The following is a 20879-nucleotide window of genomic DNA, read 5'->3' on the forward strand; positions in this document are numbered from 1 at the left end:
GGGAGAAAAAAAAGCACTCGCATCACTATTTTTAAATGGGCACATACAGTGAGATTTTTGGAGGGGGGCGTGGACCGTGTAGGCTAGAGGAGCGGCAGTGAGCATGTTGGCTCTTGGCTGCAGTTCCAGTGTGGTGGTGATGTGCCGGCTGGAAGAACCGGACTACGCGTAGACTACATACAGCGGGCGTACGCGGAGCTGTGCTTGTTGCCGTCAGTCGTTGCAAGCGGACTTTCTGTCATTTTCAACCCTATTTTGGATTTATTCCTTCAAAGCCCTGCCCGTTTGGTGTCACACAGAGCGGACTTTAAGCAAGGAGGATAAAGCCGTGACAACGTGTGTATATGCTGGGAGACGCAGCAGTCGCCGACGTGCGTAACACACGGAATCTGGTCGAGCAGCTCTTTGGATGACAATAGTTTTGGAGGCAACTGCTTTTCTTCTGTGTTGAAGGATTACACATGATCATTTTGGGATCTGGCTGCGCATGGTAAGTCAGCCTTTGGCGAGATATTTGATGTTGGTGAAATGACATTTGGCATTCCAAAGCCGCCTCAGGTGAAACTGAAGTGATCCGCATCCGTAAATATTGACAGGTGTTACAGTCTCAGTGACTGTTTCAGACTGAGCCTTTTAATTCACTCGCGTGTTATGTCTTCAAACACCTCGGACGCATACGGCTGGGGATGGAACTAAACCTTTTTTTTATGGATAATCAAGAAATGTTTTAATTTTTTTTCCTTATAGGCTACTGGCTGAAAGCACAGACTTGTTATCCAAAACATTATAATGCATTTTAAACGCCGAATGGGAGAGTAACCATCACTTTCAGTGTGTCTTGAGTTGTAGCCCGATCTGGCAACAAGCCCAAAATGACAACCAACGGACCGGTCATCGTCTACGAGTGGCTGAAGACCCTGCAGCTCGCCCAGTACGTGGAGGCTTTTGTGGATAATGGATACGACGACCTGGAGGTGTGCAAACAAATCGGGGACCCGGACCTGGATGCCATCGGCGTGTACATCCCTCACCACCGGCAGAGGGTTCACGACGCGGTGCGGAGGCTGAAGGAGGAGGCGCAGGAGACGGCCAGTGGACTCTACTTCACCCTGGAGCCCATGCCGACCCCGGCCGAGATATACACCAGTCACATGGTGGACCAGTACGAGTCCAAGCTGCGGGGGTCCAAGTCCTGGACCGAGGCCAACAGTGAGCGACTGGTCGGGCGCAACGGGGGTGGAGGTGGTGGCGGGGGTTACGTGGGCGCGCAGAGGAACCTGACGCTGGGCAACAGGAGGGAGCTGGTGATTTATCCCAAGCTCAAGCTGAAGATCATGATCAGGGATAAACTCATCCGAGATGGCATCAACCTGGCCAGGCCGCCCTACTCAAACAAGGTAAGAGAGACCTGGGTGGACGCATGGTCACGACAGCTATACATATGGCACATAAGGGGCCATCACCTTGAAGTGTTGCACTGGCATTATATGGTGAGAAAATGACACGTAATAGAATAACACATACTTTTTTTTTATCCCAAATGTGAAATTCAATTTTCACTCATTGCAAACATGAACATATACACATGCATTGAGAGAGATGTCAGAGTGATGCGTCAGCTGTCAGGAGCAGTTTTAGGGGTTTGGTGCCTTGCTCAAGGGTCACTCTGGCAGTGCCCATTGTCCACACTCCAAACCTGTTCTATGCTGGATTCGAACCACAGATCCTCCGGTCTCTAACCTAAGTCCCTACAGACTGCTGCTGCCTCTGAGAAATAGTTTAAAATGGGTCAGGTTTCAAATACTTACCAGGCAAATCTTTCCAATAATAACATACATTGAAGAAGTATAACAAGATTTTTGCAATGTGCCAGAGGTGTTGACAAGGCACCAAACAGGTTGTCACCTGCTCCACATCATCCACTATCTGGTTGAAAGCCTCCTGTCAGTCAAGATTGTCAGTGGAGCATTTTGTTTATTTCACTGATGTGCTCAACAACATGAGAAAAAAGGCCTGAAAGTGCAGCCATAGATAAATGCCAATGTTGATGCCTGAACATTTTCAGCCCTGCATGCTGCACTTTGCTGTAGAAGAAGTGAGTGCTCGGTGTCAGGGTGAATGATGGGAATGAAGTTGCTGCCGATCGATAAAGCAGGAGAGTGAAGGAGAGAGACAGAGGAGGAGGAGATCTTGAGGAGCTTTCACCTTTCTGGTCTGTGATTTCCTTGCGGGGGCGAGAAAAAGATTTACACTCTTGATTATTAATCTACTCTGACCTCACCTGTCTGCAGTGACTGGCCTCAGCAGCAGCATTCAGTGTGTGGGTGGATCAACCCATGGGCCATGTAAGCTGTGGCTCTTTGCAGTGATGAATGGCCATGAATGGGCTTGTCCATTGGCAGGGGGCAGTAATTGAAGAGCTAGTACCAGGCTGTGGGCACTATACTAGGCTATTGCAGTCCAGTGAGGAGCCGGGCCTGAGAGAGAGAGAGAGCCTCTTGTTTTCACAGGATTTGGCAGTGGCCTTTTTCTTTAAGAAGTGTCTGAATCATATGCCTTACCAGCTGAGAGCGGGGGGGGGCTTCACTGGATGACTGACTGCTATAGTTCACACACAGGGAGGCTTTGGATTGTCCTTTTGAGTTGCTGGGTCAATACAGCAACATGCAATTTGTAGGAATACCTTAAACATGCCACTGTATGTGCCATGATAATAACAATGAGGAGGGAAAGTAGGTTAGTTTGCTGGTCAGAACAATGGACAAAAGCAGCCCTTATCTATGCACATGGTTTTGGAAGCTTGTTTTGGATACTTGGCCTCCATTGCCCTCATTTAGCAATGTTTCTGATTTGATTATTTCCTCAAAATAAGTCATGTCCTCTTGTCTTCTTGGCCTCAGGCCCCCCTTGAGAAAATATCCTTTGTGGTTCTCACAAACATGCACTCTTGATTCAGCTGATCTGGAGCCAGCTGATTAGCGTCTTCTCACTATCTGAACAAGCCTGAGGATTAAAGGTGCAAACATCTGTCATAAATGGGTTTGCTCAGAATAGATTTATAGGCTACCAAAGTATTTCCAAATGAAAAAAGGTACAGGGTTTGGGATCAAACTAATGAACCCTTGATATCTCTAAAAACCTGGAGCAGCCCTGTGTGTCAGTTGGAATTCCATTTGCATAGTCATGTGCAGGTGTTTGCATATAACCACTTTTCAGCCTCACCTGCCATTCCAACGGAAAGTGCTCCTGGGAAAACGGTGTCTTGTTTATATGTGATCTATTTTCATGGCTATATTATACCTCTTAACACAAATCATTTATTTCGTATGACTCAAAACTTTGATCATGATTTTACCCTATCCAGTACTTGTTTCCTTCAGAAATTAGCCTTACAAAGTGAAGCCATGCATTGGTTGCCAAATTCTGCATGTTTTGTAAGCTCACTCTGTATTTTATTGCCACTTTGGCTAACAGTGAATCCCACAGAGATTTAGGATTTGTGAGGGATTATCTGTGGAAACCAGCGCTGAAACAAAGTGTTGGTTCCAGAGGGGTTAAACTATCTCTCCCTTTGAAGGCTGTATTTATTCAGAGCCAAGACTTTGGCATTGAGGCTTCTGAGGAGAGTGAGCAGGTCAAGGTCTCTCTCTCTCTCTCTCTCTCTCTCTCTCTCTCTATTGCGATCTCTTTGTGTCCGTGTGTGTGTGTGTGTGTGTGTGTGTGTGTGTGTGTGCCTGCCTAACCCTGTAGTTTTGAATTGGCTCCAGCCCAGTGCTTTTCTCGGCAGGAGGGGTGAGTGGAGTGTAAGAGATTGAGCTGTGGATCAGCTGATGGAGGTTTTTGGCTAACCTCCCTCTGATTGGTCGCTAGATATCTCTCCGCTCTCTCTCTCCGCTCTCTCACTCTCTCTCTCTCTCTATCTCTCTCTCTCTCTCTCTCTCTCTCTCTCTCTCTCTCTCTCTCTCTCTCTCTCTCTCTCTCTCTCTCTCGCCTCTGAGATGACATGTCACCCCCCCCATGAGCCTGTGTGACCGGAGAGACAGACTACAGGGCAATTACAGGACACACAATGTCAGTCTCCAGGGATATTCATTGTATAGTTTATAAACCAAGGTCTCATCCACATTTAAACTGTCCTCTGCGCTCTCAAATGCACAGGGATTTTTCTCATGGACTATGGTCTTGACGGGGCCCTTCGTTTCGTCTCTGTCTGCATTGTTAGTCCTGATGCAGAAAAAAAACGCTATAGGCCATATATAATCACTAGGATTCAGAAATACTATCCAGTCCTGTCCAGTCCAGTGAGTGCTGAATTATTATTGTTGTTATTATTGTCAGGCAATCCACTGTAAGGGCTCTGCCGGGTGTCATAAATACCCATGATCCTTATCGAGGGCCTGCAGAGACCTTTTTTGTCTGAGCGAGAGTATTATTTCGTACGATGTAAACAAACACTTGAGCACATTTTCTAGAGCTCTCATCGGGGAACAATACGAGCGGTGAAGACTGTGCTGCCAGTTGGGCCTGTTGTTGAACGCACTGCAGTCGTATAGAGTTAATGGTCTCTGTCTCCATTCTTCCCCCTTGAATCTTCCCCCTGAATTGCAGAAAGTAAAAAAAGGTTCTTGAGACGTAAACAATCAACCCTGGCAACTTGAGTTCTCTTTTTTGTTTGAGCCAGCAGTTGATATGTCTACTTTGATTTGATTTCGGAGAGGTACCGTATGGTAAATGGTGTTAGGGAGAAGGGTTGTGTTGCCTGCTCACTCGCTTGCGGTCACAGTTGATCTATACAATGTTCCTTGTGAAATATATCCATATAAATATACATGTTTCCAACAATGTATCTAATCTATTATGTTTGATGTTCAAAACCTGCCTTTGTTCTTCAGACAGGTATTCCCTTGCGTAGAGAGAAATGTTGTAGTTAGACTTTTTACATTTTTGTCAAATAGGTGCACAGCGCTACTATTTTTACATCCAGTCCCACTGCCAATTCTCTTTCATACTACCTTTTTCTGCTGCAGTCATTTCTAGGGATTTAAAAAACTTTTCATCATATCACACAAACACTATTTTTTACTTGCAAATGATTCTGCTCTGGGGGGCCAGACAAATTTGGAGATGTGTGTTCTCATCCCGGTCTCATCCAGGGACACAGTGCTGAAAACAACAGACACAGTCAGTCATAATAGCACCTCATTGTTAGCACTGTGTTTCGCGGAGGAAGTGGAAGCCAAACACTGGGAGATCCTCCATTGTTTGCATGGAAGCTGATGGAGCCACATGTCCTTTCACTACTGCTCTGTTTTTGCGTTTCCCCAATTTCCGCCCATTGAAAGGGGGGCTGCTGGAGGCAAGTGTCCAGCATTGTGCAGATGGGTGGCTGATAAAAACCTGGGTGTCATGCCGAGATAGAGGGGCTTGTAAATATAGATGGGTACATTGTTGTTTGCTGGCTACATGAAGCTGTCTCTGGTAAGGGTGCTATACCGTCTCCACAAACCCTTTTGGCAAGCTAGGTGTTCAACGCCTTTTTTTCTCTGACACCCACAGAACAGCTGATCAAATGTGGTGGGTGGAGCCCATGGTGAGTGCCTCAAGAATGTTAGAAATGCAACAGACACCCAAAGGTGTTGCTTCTGTCAGGAGGGGGGCGAACAGAAGGAAAGGCAGCTTTCTTTTTTTAAAACCGACTATATTATTAACATTTTTACAGTCAAACCAGAGGAAGTTCATCGCCCTACACGCCAAACACTCACCTCACTTCCTGTCCCCAGTCCTTTCATCTTGATTAATATCCCAGCACTCTCCACCAAGCAGGAAATGAGTTTTTTTTGTGTTTAAGATGACCCTTTGTTGGCCTTATGTGATTATAGAGGGGCTCTCAGGCTAAGTGGAAAATCTACCAAAGCCTTGTGAAAATTGAACAATTTGGTGGGTAGTTTTTAATAACAATAAATATGTCTAATCCAAGAGATTGAATGCATCGGAATGAAAGCCTTGAAATCCCTGTCATTACAACGGCACCAAAATGATACATTCACACACACACACTGCCAAGACCATCGAAGCTGATGGAATTTGATCGAAAGCAAAACACATTGGCACGGACTTCCATTCAATCTGCTGTATTGCGTGTTGTTTATTCTGTTTCCCACCACACACATGCATCTGATTTATCGGATATTGTCGTTAAATGAAAAAAATTCTTCAACCGAAAACCCATTATTTTTGACTTATTATAGGGCTAGAGCTGAGAGCTTTTTCACTGCCTCGGTGGACCACTCCAGTGAAAGCTTTTCACAAACTTTTCATTAAGCCCATGTTTGTTGGGCCAGTCTCCTCTCCATCTCTGTCCCATGCTATAAGGGCTGGCATTTTGCCATAAGGAGGGAGCTAAGCCTTTTCACAAACGGCCTTCGCGCCTTCCACTGCGTTCTTCTGCTGAAAGCTCTGTTTACTCAATCTTTATTAAGGGCTCCTTTAAGGGCATAATCAACCCAAGGGCTCATAAAGGGGAAGTCATAAAGCAGTCGAGGACCAGCCTCTATTGTCCTGAGAGGACGGAGAAAGTCAATTAGGAAAGTGAGCTGCTGTTTTTTTATGATAGAAAAGCGGGGTTACATAGAGCAGTGAAAAAAAGGCACAGATCAAATGGCCATCAGATGCCAAAAGTCACATATACACTGACTTAATGCATTGCTTTTTCTGAAAACAACCTGTGCTGTGCTTAGGGCCTTTCAGCTTAAACCACAAGGACCAGTATTCAGCTGTTTGGAGAACAGCTGGGTGCGGTGAGGACGGATGGATATCACAAGGACCCTTGACCTCACTACTTTTGACCACTAGACTAAATCAGAGAGCTTTGATGCGACCCTATAGGCCAAGACAATAAGACGGCCCACACACTTGGCAATGTCTATACTTTACCTTACATCGGATACGGTCCGTCCGTCTCATGTGCACGTGATCACTTTCCCATCTGTAGGAAATGGCTAGTGCAATAATTCACCAGGCAATTTGCACATCTTTGTTAGTCCAAAAACAACAACTGGAAAAACTGGCCATATATCTCATGTTTCCTGACATGCTATCACTGCAGGGACATATCTATTCACTAGATGCGTGTGAGTCATGTAATTCTATGTAGCTGTAGTGAGGGGAGTGTTTCTGTGTCTCTCTCCTCCAGAAAGACTCGACCACCCATCTCCCGGGAGCGTGTGCGAATGTGGGAAAGTAGCATTTGCGCTGTGTTTGCAGCTGGCCCACTCATTTGAGCAGGAAAGGAGGAGTGAGACGGACCTCACTCCTACTGTGCTCTTTCTCCTCAAGATACAACTGCAGCTTCCAAGCCACTTTCTATTCCCTGGGACATGTCAACTTGGTTAGACAAGATGACAATTTCACAGAGCTCAAAATGTACACAGCCAAAAACTTCAGAGCTTTTTCCCTCCATTCATTAACAGCTACTTGTCAAGCCCTGATAATCTCAACATTTAGAGGTTTTATTTTTGTGTTGAGACATTTGATTGTACGCTTATGGCTGTATAACTGTCACTCCCTTTTGCCTTTCGGCGATATATTGCATTTAAATAACATGTGTGAGCTGCAGTATGTGTATCACTTATAGTTATGCAGCCATGGTAACGTCTTTTAAATAAAGCAAGCCCAGGCAGTCGGTCATATACGGCCATTTGGTTTTCCACAGTCACAGTGTGTGCAATGGGAACGGGCCCTGATGACACACATCCATGACAGATACATTATCAGAGCTATTCTGGTTCAAGGTTTTCAGCAGCTTACAGACAGCCTGTCTACTTGACCACAATGTATCTGCACCAGGAATGGTTGCAGCCTCCATTATCAATAGTATATATGTAGTATGTTTTATTTTTTACTTGTTAGCTGGCATTAGCCCTTTTGTTCTACAATTGTCTTAATTCAGTATACTGAGATTCTATTTTCAGCTATAAGGTAGAGAAGTCAGAGTTGGAGTCATGCACGGTTGCCACCTTTTCAGTTTGCCTCCATAGAAAAGCCGTCAATAGGGACGGTCCAAATTGAATAAGAGAAATCAATCTTCATCATGTTTGACATCTGAAATAACAAAAACACAACAAAAAAACAATTAATTAATTTTTAACTGGAGCCCACATTGTTTGGATCACTGCACAGAAGGCACATTCCTTGTCAGCAACAGCAAACAGAGGACCTAGATGTTTCAGTGTCTGCTGTCAACACTATTTTACACTATTCCTCACTAGCTCTCACTCAGTGTTGGCAAATGCAAAGCACACAAGAAAAAAAAAACATCAGCATGCTCCATCCAGACAGACTGAGGGGCAGTTACCTCTATACTTAGAGTACACAACATACCCAATAATGACCCTGTAGTGCTCTTTGAGCAGTGGAGATGGAGGGGAAATGAAGACATCAAGTGGCCCCCATGCAGGATGGAGAGTGACAAGAGAGCTGGCCTGAGCATCTGTCTGTGTCGGGATCCAGATTGCAAACACACTTGCAAATCAACACATCCGCACCCCCTCCCCCCCTCTCTCTCTTGTCTAGCACACACACACTCATTACAATTCAGTCGTAGTGATTACTCTAGAGGGGATCATTACATTTTCCCCATAACAACCTACAGTAACAGAACATGTTAGACATCCTTGGCCATATACATGGTTGCATACTTTGCAACGCATGCGTGCTGTCACTCATCTTAAGCATTGGCTTATGCTCTGTAGCCTTAGGTGCTCATGTTTGACCCCCATTGTCCAAGAAGGCTAATCACTTCCAACTCCCACGCATAAACAATCCGGGACGTCACGCACTAAAGACGCTTTGTTAAAAGTTGCTGTGGAGATTAGCAGAAAAGCTATTTCAACGGCAAACCATATGTTCGCCCCACACACACACACTGTAATCTCACACTGACTGTGTTTTGCTGGTTTTTACACATCAGAAACGGGAGATTTTGGTATTATTGCACAATGCTGTCATTTTGCCAGCAACACGTGTGATCCTTAGAGTTTAAAACATTGCTCAAGCTATTGGGTTAAGCAGCTCTGCTATACTGTAACTATTTCCGCAAAACTATAATTCAACGTGGCGAGAGGGTCGGAGCAGTAATGAGCAGGGAATTAACCACGAAGGTCAAGCCATACTTTATCGACCACTGATTGAAGGTTAAATGTTGTCTTTCATCGTCGGCAACTAATCTTTTTCATGATCACATAATCTCTTGATTATTTATGTGAATGGGTATTTTGCTTGCTTGTTTTTATCCGTCCACCAGTTCATAACCCAAGGTTATTCCATTGACAATGATATAATGTAAAAAATGCAGCAGATTTTAACGTTTGAGTATAGACCAGCAAATACTCATCATCTAACTGTTAGGGCACTAGTGATGCATCCTCTTCTGTGTATTCAGATGGGAAAATGTACCTGACAGTTGTGAGCTGATTCTACTTTTAGTAGAACTCTGCTCGAGTTGCAAAGAGCACTTTATGGTAATTTCTCCACGGCCTTGCTTCCAGATTATGCCCCAACCGGATGACATAATCCTCTTTCCTACCAATATGCTGTTAAAAGTGAACAATGACGGTGTCCCCTGCAGTGCGACAAGCATCATATATCCCAATGAGAAGGGAGGGGACGTACTTTGGCTGCTATAGGCTTCCTCCACATCACCTGCAACTAGGTGGAGCATTGCTTAAAATAAATGACTGAGCAGTTTTTTAGGAGGTTTTAAGTGCCGCTACCTACACCAGAGCTTAATTGTCCTACATGTAGCTACAGATTGGCTCATGTCAGCCCCCCATATTATCTCTTGGGACTGTGTTTTAAGGGATATATAATGTCGGAGTGCAGAGAGATGAGTGAGGCATGATAGCAGTGAGCCATGAGTGTTAGAGAGACAGACAGGGGTGGAGAGTGGTGTTGTATAATTACCTTGTCTGAAGCTTCTGCCAGCTCGGTGCATGGAACGCAGCATAACCAACCCTCAACCACCCCCCCCCCCACAAACACACATACACTATCCACCCCTCCAGCCCTCCTTATTCCTAATTGGTCCATTTCCAAGGCATGAGGGCAGGGCCGGCGCTGAAAGCCTTGATCACTGAGTGTTTTTGTAGTGGCAGTGCCTGGCAGGGGAGATTGAGCCATACTAAACCCGCTGAGTGTCTGTCTGTCTGTCTCTGGTTCTGGCCTCCCTGCGGCTCTACATACCTGACTCTGAACCCTAATTACCTGCCAGTTACTACATTCCTCCCCAACAACACGCCCACACACAGAAAACACGCTCGCACTCCTACTCTGTGTTGCCACATGGTCTTTTTTATAAAAGGTACCGCGTGGCATATTTGGGGTGGATGCTCTTTTGACTTGTGTGGTTCACCGCCTGTAATATTAAAAAAAAAAAGCATTTACAAAACATTTATCGGTTTGCAGCACATTCCAACACAGATGTTAATCTGTGGCAGAAGCTGTGTGTGTGTGTGTGTGTGTGTGTGTGTGTGTGTGTGTGTGTGTGTGTGTGTGTGTGTGTGTGTGTGTGTGTGTGTGTGTGTGTGTGTGTGTGTGTGTGTGTGTGTGTGTGTGTGTGTGTGTGTGTGTGTGTGTGTGTGTGTGTGTGTGTGTGTGTGTGTGTGTGTGTGTGTGTGTGTGTTTTTTTTTGGTGCATCTCCCTGCAAGTCAGCACTATGGGACAAAGGCCTCCCGATCTAGTACTCATTGAGGTAGTATTTGGCTGGTGACAAGTGCTCAGTTAAGAAAAAGTACACTCTCAGCATAGGTAAGGCTTGATCTCAGATAATGGATGATGTGAATTCGAGAGCACAAATGGTCATTTGTAGCTCTATTATAGACCGATTTCTAAGTACATTACAATGCCAGAGCAAATCTGTAAAGTGTACTGTAACTTATCATTAAGTTAAACCACTGTTTACTGTGTTTTTCTGTGGTAAAGTTAAGTAGGAGTTCTGTCCAAATGTGCTGCAGCCAGCTAGTTAAACTCGTCATCAGTGGATCAATCCTGCTTAGTGTGGGAGGCTGGGGTTGATCACGCTAATTGCTGCTTTCTGACCTCTGTACCCGTTAGCTAATTGTTCTGTTTATTAAATGTTAATCGCTTGCCACACTGCTTCTTCGTGCAGGGATAAATAGGGACTTCCATGTGACTGCTTAGGCGGTCCCAAAACCGCTTTTTGGGCTTCAAGTCCGAATCCGAAAAACCATCAAAGCTTCAGTATGGGTTGGAGTCTTGTGGCTTTCTGCAGAGAAAAGTTTGTTTTTGTTTGGGTTAACCTTACAACACATTATTCAGTCCGCCCCATTGTGAGCTTACCTAAAATACACAGAGTGAATGAACTCCAGATACAGTGTATTATGTTGTATAAACTGAGGATTTGTGTAAAACGGCTTACCATTCTGGTGTGCATCCAACGCAGTGCTGGTTCGGAGACATAACATGAGCAAACAGGAACAAATGCAAGAAAATGGAAAAGTGTTCCCAACACACACTTCACTGTGAATGTGTGTTTGACTCCTGCAGTCTATTCTCTCTATATGTTATAGATTTCTATGGGTACTTTTGTATTTTGGGTCTGCTCATCATGTAGCCATATAAGGTCACCCCTTTTTAGTTAATTTCTGAGATGTGCGCTTTTGGTACTGCTTCATCTGCTGTGGGTGAACCACGAAACCACCATTTTCATGTCAGCAGATCTTTTGAACCAACGCTTTGCCAAACCAACCCCTGTTTACTGTAATAGCCCTTAGGAATTCTGACTTAGGAAAGTCGGACAAATGTGGAAATGCACGGTGTCTTCTCTAGTCCCACAGACATTTTTTTTTGGGCTCCATGATGGAGTTGGCCTTCGGGGCCTGGCGCCATCCGTCCAGGGATCTTTAGATCATTCAAACCTCAGTTTAGTCTTAAGGTTCATGTTGCACAGTCAACTACACTCTCTGCCTGAGTAAAATGTGTGAATACAGTCATCAGAAAGGTTGCCTCAATTACATTTGGCCTTTTTTCGGGAACTCAGCCTTCTGAAAGCTTGTCTCAAGTTTATTGGCGTGACTTATACTGAAACCAGTCAAGTGACAAATGTGCAATTCTCAGTTTTTTATTTATTTTTAAGAGGATTGGGAGTCCATATTCTTATTTCAACGCGCTGGGGCTTTGAAAACCAATATCACGATAGAAGCTTATTATGTAGGCATTATATAAGCATTTTGAATTTTGTAGTTTATCATGGAATAATTATGCGCTAACAAGCAGGGCGTGCTAAAACAGAAACTCAGAACAGCTTTGCATACGGTGACTCAGCACTTATTGTGTTGCCCCTAAAGGGGCAACACAATAATATTAACAGCAGACATAATAATAATCTGCCCTTTAACGTGCAGCGGTCGTGGCCTTATCGGTGGCAAAGGGGAAGTGTGGTTAATCCTGGTAAATCACCTCTTCAATATGAATCCAGCGCATGCAGCACAAGGGGCTGATGTCACACCAACAAGGCAAAACAATGGACTGGCCCACTGACAGCTCGCGCCCGTCCCAAGGCTGAGCACACACACAGGGGTCATGCATCAGGAATTTTTCCCTTGCTCCACCAAACATCCTCACCCACTTTCACCTCATTCTCGCTCACTTACGGAGACTGGGAGGGAGACAATCTGAAAAACAAATAAGACAGACTGGCAGCCCTGTCAAGCCGACAGAGGGGAAAAAAAGAAAGATAAACCTAGACAGGCAGACAAATAGGGAAGTTTTGGACAGAAACACCCAGACAATACAAAGCATGGCCGGCAGACATGATAGTAGAATATTTAATGGGAATCTTCACAGTGCCCGCAGAGCCTTTCATAATATTCTCTCATTTATTTATTTTTTTAATCAGCAGAACTTCCACTAAAACACCTACAGTATGTATGATCTAATCTGTTTACATCTGCATGTGCAAGGTTGTATTTTGCAACCTTGAGTGTGAGGCAACTGCTCTCATTACGCACCACGCACACTAAAGCTGTTAAAAGCTGAATAATTAACACAGGAAGCATTAGATCATAACTCGGTTCATAAACCATGTAAGGATGATGGCTGGGGTTTGGAGATAAAGTGACAAGAGTGAAGTGCTTGAATTTGTCCCTCTTTAAAGATGCATCACACCGATCCCAGGCGGTGAAATGAAGCACGACGTAAAGATTATTTTTAGCTCATTTTGGACTATTATCCTACACTCCATTTTCTAATATCCACACATCCTGACAGGTAGTGTGACCACTCAGGAGTTGGCCTCCATGGTTAACAGCATGGGAACGCCCAGGCATTGAGCTTCTCTCTCAGACCCACTGTATTGTAATATGGCTCTTTGTTATGGTCACTTAGCTGTGTCCACGGCCTGTAGAAGAATTTTCTTTCCTCTCCCTCCCTCAGATGAGAATAAACTGTCAGTTCAGGACAATGGCCCGCAGGACTGGGCTGTAACTTCTCCCAGCAGCCCCTGCATCTCTGGAAAAAAAATACCCCTGTCCCCTCCATTTATGGAACAGTTGAATGCCAGTTAGCCCACTTAACCCCTAACCCACCCTCCCCCAGAGCAAGTAGTGACACCACACAGACTTGGTCAAAACCAGATTCCCCAAAACTGCTGTAGAAACTCTGAAAATATGCGTCAGCTGGCATGATTCATCAGCTGGATTCTTGTCTGGAACAAGTACAGTTTAGTCAGAGACGTAGATTAACCCTTTGCTAATACTCCACCCCCCCACCCCCACCCCCCCTTTCTCCAAAGACTACAAAAAGGTCTCCAGTGGCCTCGGTGGCAGCCATACTTAGGCGTCTTTGGGAAGTAGGCGACAATGCAAAGCGGTGGAAGTTGAGGGCAGCGATTATGTGCGGTGACGGTTTTCCATTGTCATGCAGGAATCCCACAGCCGGGCTTATATCAATTGTTATGTAAAGTGGCTATTCATATATATTTTTTTTACAAAACTGCACGGAATGGAGGTTTTGGCTTTCTGTAAAAAAAAATACAGAGAAGAGGAAAGGAAGACATGTATGTAAATATGCTGTGACTGTGTTGCTCTTTGTGTGCTTTTTTTGAGTACAATACACTTGCATTTACACACACACATACAGCAACCCATTACTACTTCGCCTTTTCCCACCATCAGCTGTTTACTTCTGTAGAACAAAGAATTCAACTCCCTTGTCTCAGGCAGGAAGGATGCACCATCTTATTTCTGGCGTTTGTTTGTCTGAAAAATCAAAGCCTTCGTTACCCCCACAAGATCAAAACAGAGCGCACAGGGTTCAAGGGTCCTTATTGTTGATTACCAGGCTCCTCGTGTTATTGTCATCAGAATGCATTGAACTCTCTTGACTCTGGAAGAGGTATTTGCTATCAAACAGCATTATGTCCTCAGATGCTGTCTGAGGCCCAAACGTGTCTGTTTATTCAAGTCACACAAGCGACGCTGTTTATATGCAATCTGAGGGAGCACATTGAGACATTTACCCATACTGCCTCACTCTCTCTCTGCAGTATAGTCACTGCCTGGTTGTTTTTTTTAAGTGGTAGCTTAGGAGATGTGTGTCTCACTCGCTGGAACTCAATTAAAGTTCCATCAAGACTATTTTTTTCTCTTTAAGTGCTGCTCTTTATCTTCTTTGTTTAGCCATGGTGGCTACCGCTGCTCCTGCTTACTACAGCCAGTAGTGCCAGCAGATAATTGTGTTTGTGAAAATACAAGGGGTAGCAGAAGTTGTTTTCAGAGTAATAATACATATAATAAGTGAATGTAGTAAACCCATTTTTAATATTGATAATGCTATAGTACTTTCGGTGCTGCTTTATAATAATAATAATAATAATAATAATAATAATACATTTAATTTATTGGCGCCTTTAAGGACACCCAAGGTCACCTTACAAAGCATAAAAGTCATCATCATAAAAATCATCATAAAATCATTAAAAACAAGACATTGTGGGGGAAAAAAACAAAAAAAACAACAACAAAACAAAACCAACAAACAAACAAGACAGTGACCAGTTATGTTTACCACCAGTTTATGAGGAGAGTCTGGTGTTTGTACTGTGAAATCCCCAACCCAACATTATGTGCTTGCTTTTTGGGGGAGGACTGTGTATTGCAAGCAGTTGGAAATTACATATAATATGTTTACACAATCAGATGCTCAGCAAGACATTTCAAAATTAGCCATCAAACACAAACACAATGCATTAGAATATAATACTAGTTGTGCTTTCAGGCAAATAGCACTGTGGGAAAAGCCACATGCACACACAATATAATGTTGTAAACTGTTTGAAGTAGCTGCACAGGCTCCTTCTTGGCCTATTATTACCAGTGGTTAACTGAAAAAAATCAAACAAGCCGGCTATGGTACCGAGCTGGCACAACACATTACTATCACACAATATGTGTTTGTTTTAGATAACATTCTTACAAATACCTTTTAAGGGCTCAACAATAAGCTAAATCAAGTCATAAAGTATCTGTTTTGCTGCAATGTGTTCTGTCTTGATAAAAATCCTACTTTTTAAATTATAAATGTAAAATGCATAACTCCCTGTCAGCCAAAAGATATGACTTACACGAATCCCACCCAAACCTGCCGGTGAGAACAAAAACTCCTGAAACGGGTACAAATCAAAAATCTGTTAGAAAACGGGGACGACAAAAATTATCACTTGATATCAAAAGATCCACATGTTTGTACCATATTTTTGCCCCCCTCATGAATACTTCACGTCTCCTAAGTGGATACCATATAATTTTTGTTCTAGCTGCTTTTCAATGGCTGTCTCATCTGTACCGTGTGGTGCCTGCTGCGAAACAGGCCTTTAGTCTATAGATGCACATCAGTGTGACTGCTGCGTGAGGAAGCAGACAGAGGCATCTCAGCACCAGTTAGTATCCCACCAGGACACAGTGGTCTCTGAATTCCTCTCATGTAATCTTCTCAATATCCACGAGGCTCACGGCTTGTCAGGAAGGGTCTGATGAGACCAGTGTGGCAAATAGTGTCTCTATTTCTCTCAGGGAGTTTTTCTTGGCTATTGGAGACTAAATTGGTGGATGATCACAACATGAGATGAGATAATTGTCTCTTATATAGTCATTTGAAGTGCTCAATAAGTATCTTTCTCAACAGAGAAAAAGTACTTTGCTCTTTGAGTTCTTTTGTCAGACCGCAATCTGCATATATTTAATAAATGGCCGATTTGGCAACATTGCGCAGGGGTTCACTTTCCTCTGTATTCAGTTTTGAAATACAAAGCACACTCAGAAGAAGAGGGTGCTAAATGGAACCAGAAATGGTTCTTCAATGTGACGCCATTGAAGGAAATTTTTTAATTACACAAAGAACCATTTACTAACGGAATTTTTGAAGAACCATTTCTGAAAACAGTGCTTCGAAGAACATTTAAAATATGATTCTTTCAGGCACCATGAATGGTTCTACAATATATTTCTGCGTAAAAAGGTTATTTAAAGAACCATTCTCAATAAAGTTCTTTGTGACCACAACTGGTTAGGTAAATAACCTCATTTTAAATGGTTCTTCAATATCTTATTTTCAATGAAATGGTTCTTTTGAATCATATCGCTGTTGGTATAGATCTTAAAATAAAACAAACACTTCCATTGGAGTCCCTGTTATAGTTTGCTTGTTCAGCATCTCCAGCTCTCCTTGCCTCTGTATATGCCAGTGGGCTGATTAAAGGTCATGTGGGTTCTTGCCAAGGACACCACTTCCTGTCCAGTCAGCACTCTGGACCCTCCAGGAGACGGATACAGCCCCGGGATGTAAAACACAAGCAGAAGAAGTGTGACAAAGCTTTTCTTCATCCAGGCCCTGAGCCCAGCCCATGTGTGAGTGTAGGGCACAACTCCCCCAAGGCTCGGTTTGATATCCGCTGTCCTAGAATCCTCTCTCCGCAGGCATCTATACTGTATGCAGGCCACATAACCACATTAACACTGCACTCCACCATTAGCCCTACAGTGTAAACGAGGAACAACATATCGACATACTGGGTTAAGCCTCTTCATATTTTGGACGTCCCCCCTCTGACAGCTTCTCCATTGGGGTATTCTCTGCTTGTTGAAAGGGAGCGTGAAGCCTTGGTATTTATGTTGACAGTCCTCACAGCCCCCCCCCACCCCCCAACAGAATCCCATTCACAACCAACTCATTATGGGATGTCAAGTCTGGCATCCATCTACTTCTCCAAAATGGAAGTGTTCTATTTTTTTCTTTCTTTCTACTGTAATAGGTTTCCAAGGCAACATGTAGGAGCGCCGTTGAGAGCTTTTGGTTTGCGTGCTCTCCGGTGAACCTGTGGACAATAAGCCCAGTGACAAGCATCGCTGACATGCCTTACTGCAGTAATTATAGGGACCGATCCCAGGTCTTGTATACTCCGGTTAGGGCTTTCAAGGTGTCATTTATTGACAGGCAGCATAGGTGACTAAGGCCCCGTGCTTTTAATTCCCCCCAACTGCTTTAGCTTTCCACCTTGCAAGTCAACGCTAGAGGAGGAGGTCACTATGTATCGACAAGAGTTAGAGTGTGTGTGGAAGTGTAGTGGTAGTGTGTTCCATAAGCCCTCATACACTTTTTTTCCTCCTAAATACCAAGCCCTTTTAAGGAATGCATGTAGTAGACCCCGCGGTCATTCAATCCTGAAGGGGTTGGACTCAAGGCATGTCCTGTAGGAATATCATGGCTCAGCCAATCCAGACATGCCCCGCAGGCTCTCAGCTGCTAATGTGCTCCTGACTGCGTGTCACGTATCTGCCTACTGAAGGTCAGAGGTGGAGCGCTATCCCTCATCCTTGGCTTCACAGAGGCGGAAAAGGCCGCGGTGAAAATAGGGGGGGGGGAGTGGTGGCTTGTGCCGGGGCGACATGTGGTGAACCTTGGGCCCGGAGCATGCCAAGTCTCCGTTTCCACACAGGCAGGAGGTTATCATTAATACGCCGCTTATCATAAGAGAAAGAGAGAGGGGAAGAGTGAATGTTTTGGTTTTCTTTGCTTTTTTCTGTTCAGGGCATTTGGCAGAACCCTGTGAGAGTGTGATGCATTCAAGAGTTTTTTTTAGATTTTTAATATATCAACAGCAAATAAACTCTTGCTTTTGATGTCTTTTTAAATTACTTGTTTGTGTTTATTGCTGTAATGGAGGCAACTCATTAATATTAACTTTTTCATTTGAGTGCACATAATGATGGAAAACATATTTTCACATAACAGTAAGTGACTGATGAGTATTTTTCCCATGTCTCCCATTCTGGACTGATACACCAACAAAGCCACTGCATCAGACACCGATGGCCTCAATATTGTGGGTGGGTGCCAGCTTGAAGTCCTATATGACTCCCCCTCTATTTTTTGTATCTCTCCCTCTGTACATAAGATCACCCATAGACATAATATGGGTCATAACGAAAGAAACCATAATCATAGCAGAGTTCTAATACAATTATTGTTTTCAAACCCTGTCTTCATAAGATTAATTAGCAGAATTCATCACCCTGGGTTACTCTGTTATGTCAATTTATGCAGACTTCCCTAATCTTCAGAGAAAGTTGCTTTGCAGTTTAGGCATAATTTGCCTCAATTAAACAAAACTATGCTTTTTGTTTTGGATTTAATTCATCCATTTATTTACTTTTGAAAGAGTTGCATCTTCATTATCATTTTTAGTTCGGCATAGAAAAAAAAACTAGGCCTACTTATTTATCTTCGCTTCCATGCAGATCAGCGTCATCCAGTGTGTGTGTGTGTGTGTGTGTGTGTGTGTGTGTGTGTGTGTGTGTGTGTGTGTGTGTGTGTGTGTGTGTGTGTGTGTGTGTGTGTGTGTGTGTGTGTGTGTGTGTGTGTGTGTGTGTGTGTGTGTGTGTGTGTGTGTGTGTGTGTGTGTGTGTGTGTGTGTGTGTGTGTGTGTGTGTGTGTGTGTGTGTGTGTGCTCCGTCTCTGTCTGCTTTCTCTCCCAGCAGAGGGAAACTCGCTGACAGAGACTCTTTGTTAAAGGGGGGGTAGAGAGATGAGACTAGGTCATACAGGCGGATTAGTGCTCATTGAAATCCTAATAGGAAAGGTCATTTACATAGTGCTGCTTAAATCCACTTGTGACCTCAATGGTGAACCCATTCACAATCCTGACACCCTCCACTCATGGCTGACACTGTTTAGTAAACAAATGTGGAGCACACTTTTCATTCATTTTTTTTTTTTTTTGTGCCCTGGGAGTCTGGCCTGGTGCAGCATAGTGGGCATTTTTCAGCTGATCTGAAGTGGCTTGGTTACGGAGTTTCACCCTCCTGTCATGTTTGTTTTAAGGAGCCTTGGCTGACCCCTGCACATTTTTCTGTGTATGAATGCCTAGTTTGTGTCAGGGGTTCTTTAGGCTGTGTGGAGACCGACAGCAGGAGTTTGTCTGGGTAACTTTATTTTCCTCAAATGAGGATAAGAATGTGGGAAATGACTAATGCCACTGTCAGCACATTGAGACAGATACTAGGTCTATAGAAAGTAAACAAAAGTATTCATTTAAATGAATTGCTTGATCCCAGTAATAGTGTTAGCTCGCAAATTGTATAAAAACCAAGTGATTAATCTGCTCTGCCTGCCTCCTACATAACCCTGCCATTATATTCACGGAACAGGGCAATCATAACTAGATTATATTGTAGCAGGAGTAATGACTAAGTTCTTAAACATAGCAAAAATTACAGCATATAGTTTACAATAGACAAAATGTTTACATATAGTACATATTTTACAGTATTTTCTCTGGATTCCAAAGTATGCTAGACTTAAGGAAACCCCCCCCCATATGGGTTCAAATTAAAATGTCCCTAAACAGGTATTTGCTAACAAAAATTCAGCAAGAAATCTCTGGAAAATCAGTCATTTCCAGAGTTGTTTGAAATTTAATACGCTTAAGCCTTTACAGTGTCCAAAGGAGGCAGAGGAGGAACAGACAAAACTGAAATCCACAGTCTCGAGTGCCTCTGCTTTACCATGGCAACAATTGTCAGTGAAGTGATCGCAGATGTGTCTTTCACGTGACACTTTACCACACTTCTTTTGTGTGTTGCCAAATATTGGCCTTCAGTGTGCTTTCATTGTCGGGGGCTGTTTGCACGTTGTGTTGACGTACAAGTGTTAATGGTACGTTATTTCGCATTTCCTTCTTAATGTGTAAGTGGGGACCAGGATGGAGCCTTGATAGACAGTCACTGTCTGAGCTTTTGTCAGTGCCAATACAACTCAAGATCAATTGGCTTTTCTTGCCTGTGTAGGGAAAGCAGGCAAGAAAGAAAGAAAGAATCAAGTATACATGTTTTTCTGTTTGCTCTCTTGTTGGCACAACTAGCATCCATGTGTCTCTTCCCTTTGAATCAGACTGAACTGTACTGAAATTAACAGTGCATAGACAAACAAAAAGTAGACATGCAATGCGTCTGGTAAATCTTTGCTTAGTCAGATTGGAGTCATGGGGTAAGCTTTGCCTACCAGCAGCATTTTTGCTATGGCTTGGTTCAGCTCTATCTCCCTCCGGCTTTTTTTTTCCACCTTTTGATCCACAATGACAAATGTAATGTGATTGGACGTGGAGGAATCTCTCCCTCACAGCTGCGAGTCCCTGTAAACAAGACCAAACCCCGGATGGAATGTCCCTATCAAACTGCACAAGCTTTTTTTCCCCTCTGTTTCATATCAGTCACAGTCACAAAAGTCCTACAGGAGCGATGCCTCTCCTTAGTGTCTGGTCTTATTTGTGTTTGGTTCTCTACTGTGATGAATTGGAAATGGCGGAGGC

At 43.7% G+C, this 20879-nt stretch overlaps 1 protein-coding gene across 2 annotated transcripts in view; it reads left to right on the forward strand.

Annotated features, from left to right (window-relative positions):
* The first annotated feature begins 255 nt into the window (after positions 1 to 255).
* Positions 256 to 20879, forward strand: part of sash1a (SAM and SH3 domain containing 1a) — a 183861-nt gene continuing 163237 nt past the window's right edge. For both annotated transcript variants that reach the window (XM_080048309.1, XM_080048310.1), the window contains exon 1: positions 256 to 1397. In XM_080048309.1, coding sequence (XP_079904435.1) covers positions 873 to 1397 — 525 coding nt within the window. In that variant the 5' untranslated portion in view covers positions 256 to 872. The remainder of the gene's footprint in view (positions 1398 to 20879) is intronic.

The sequence above is a fragment of the Ammodytes marinus genome (genome assembly GCF_949987685.1).
Source record: "Ammodytes marinus genome assembly, chromosome: 19".
Classification (NCBI taxonomy): Eukaryota; Metazoa; Chordata; class Actinopteri; order Uranoscopiformes; family Ammodytidae; genus Ammodytes; species Ammodytes marinus.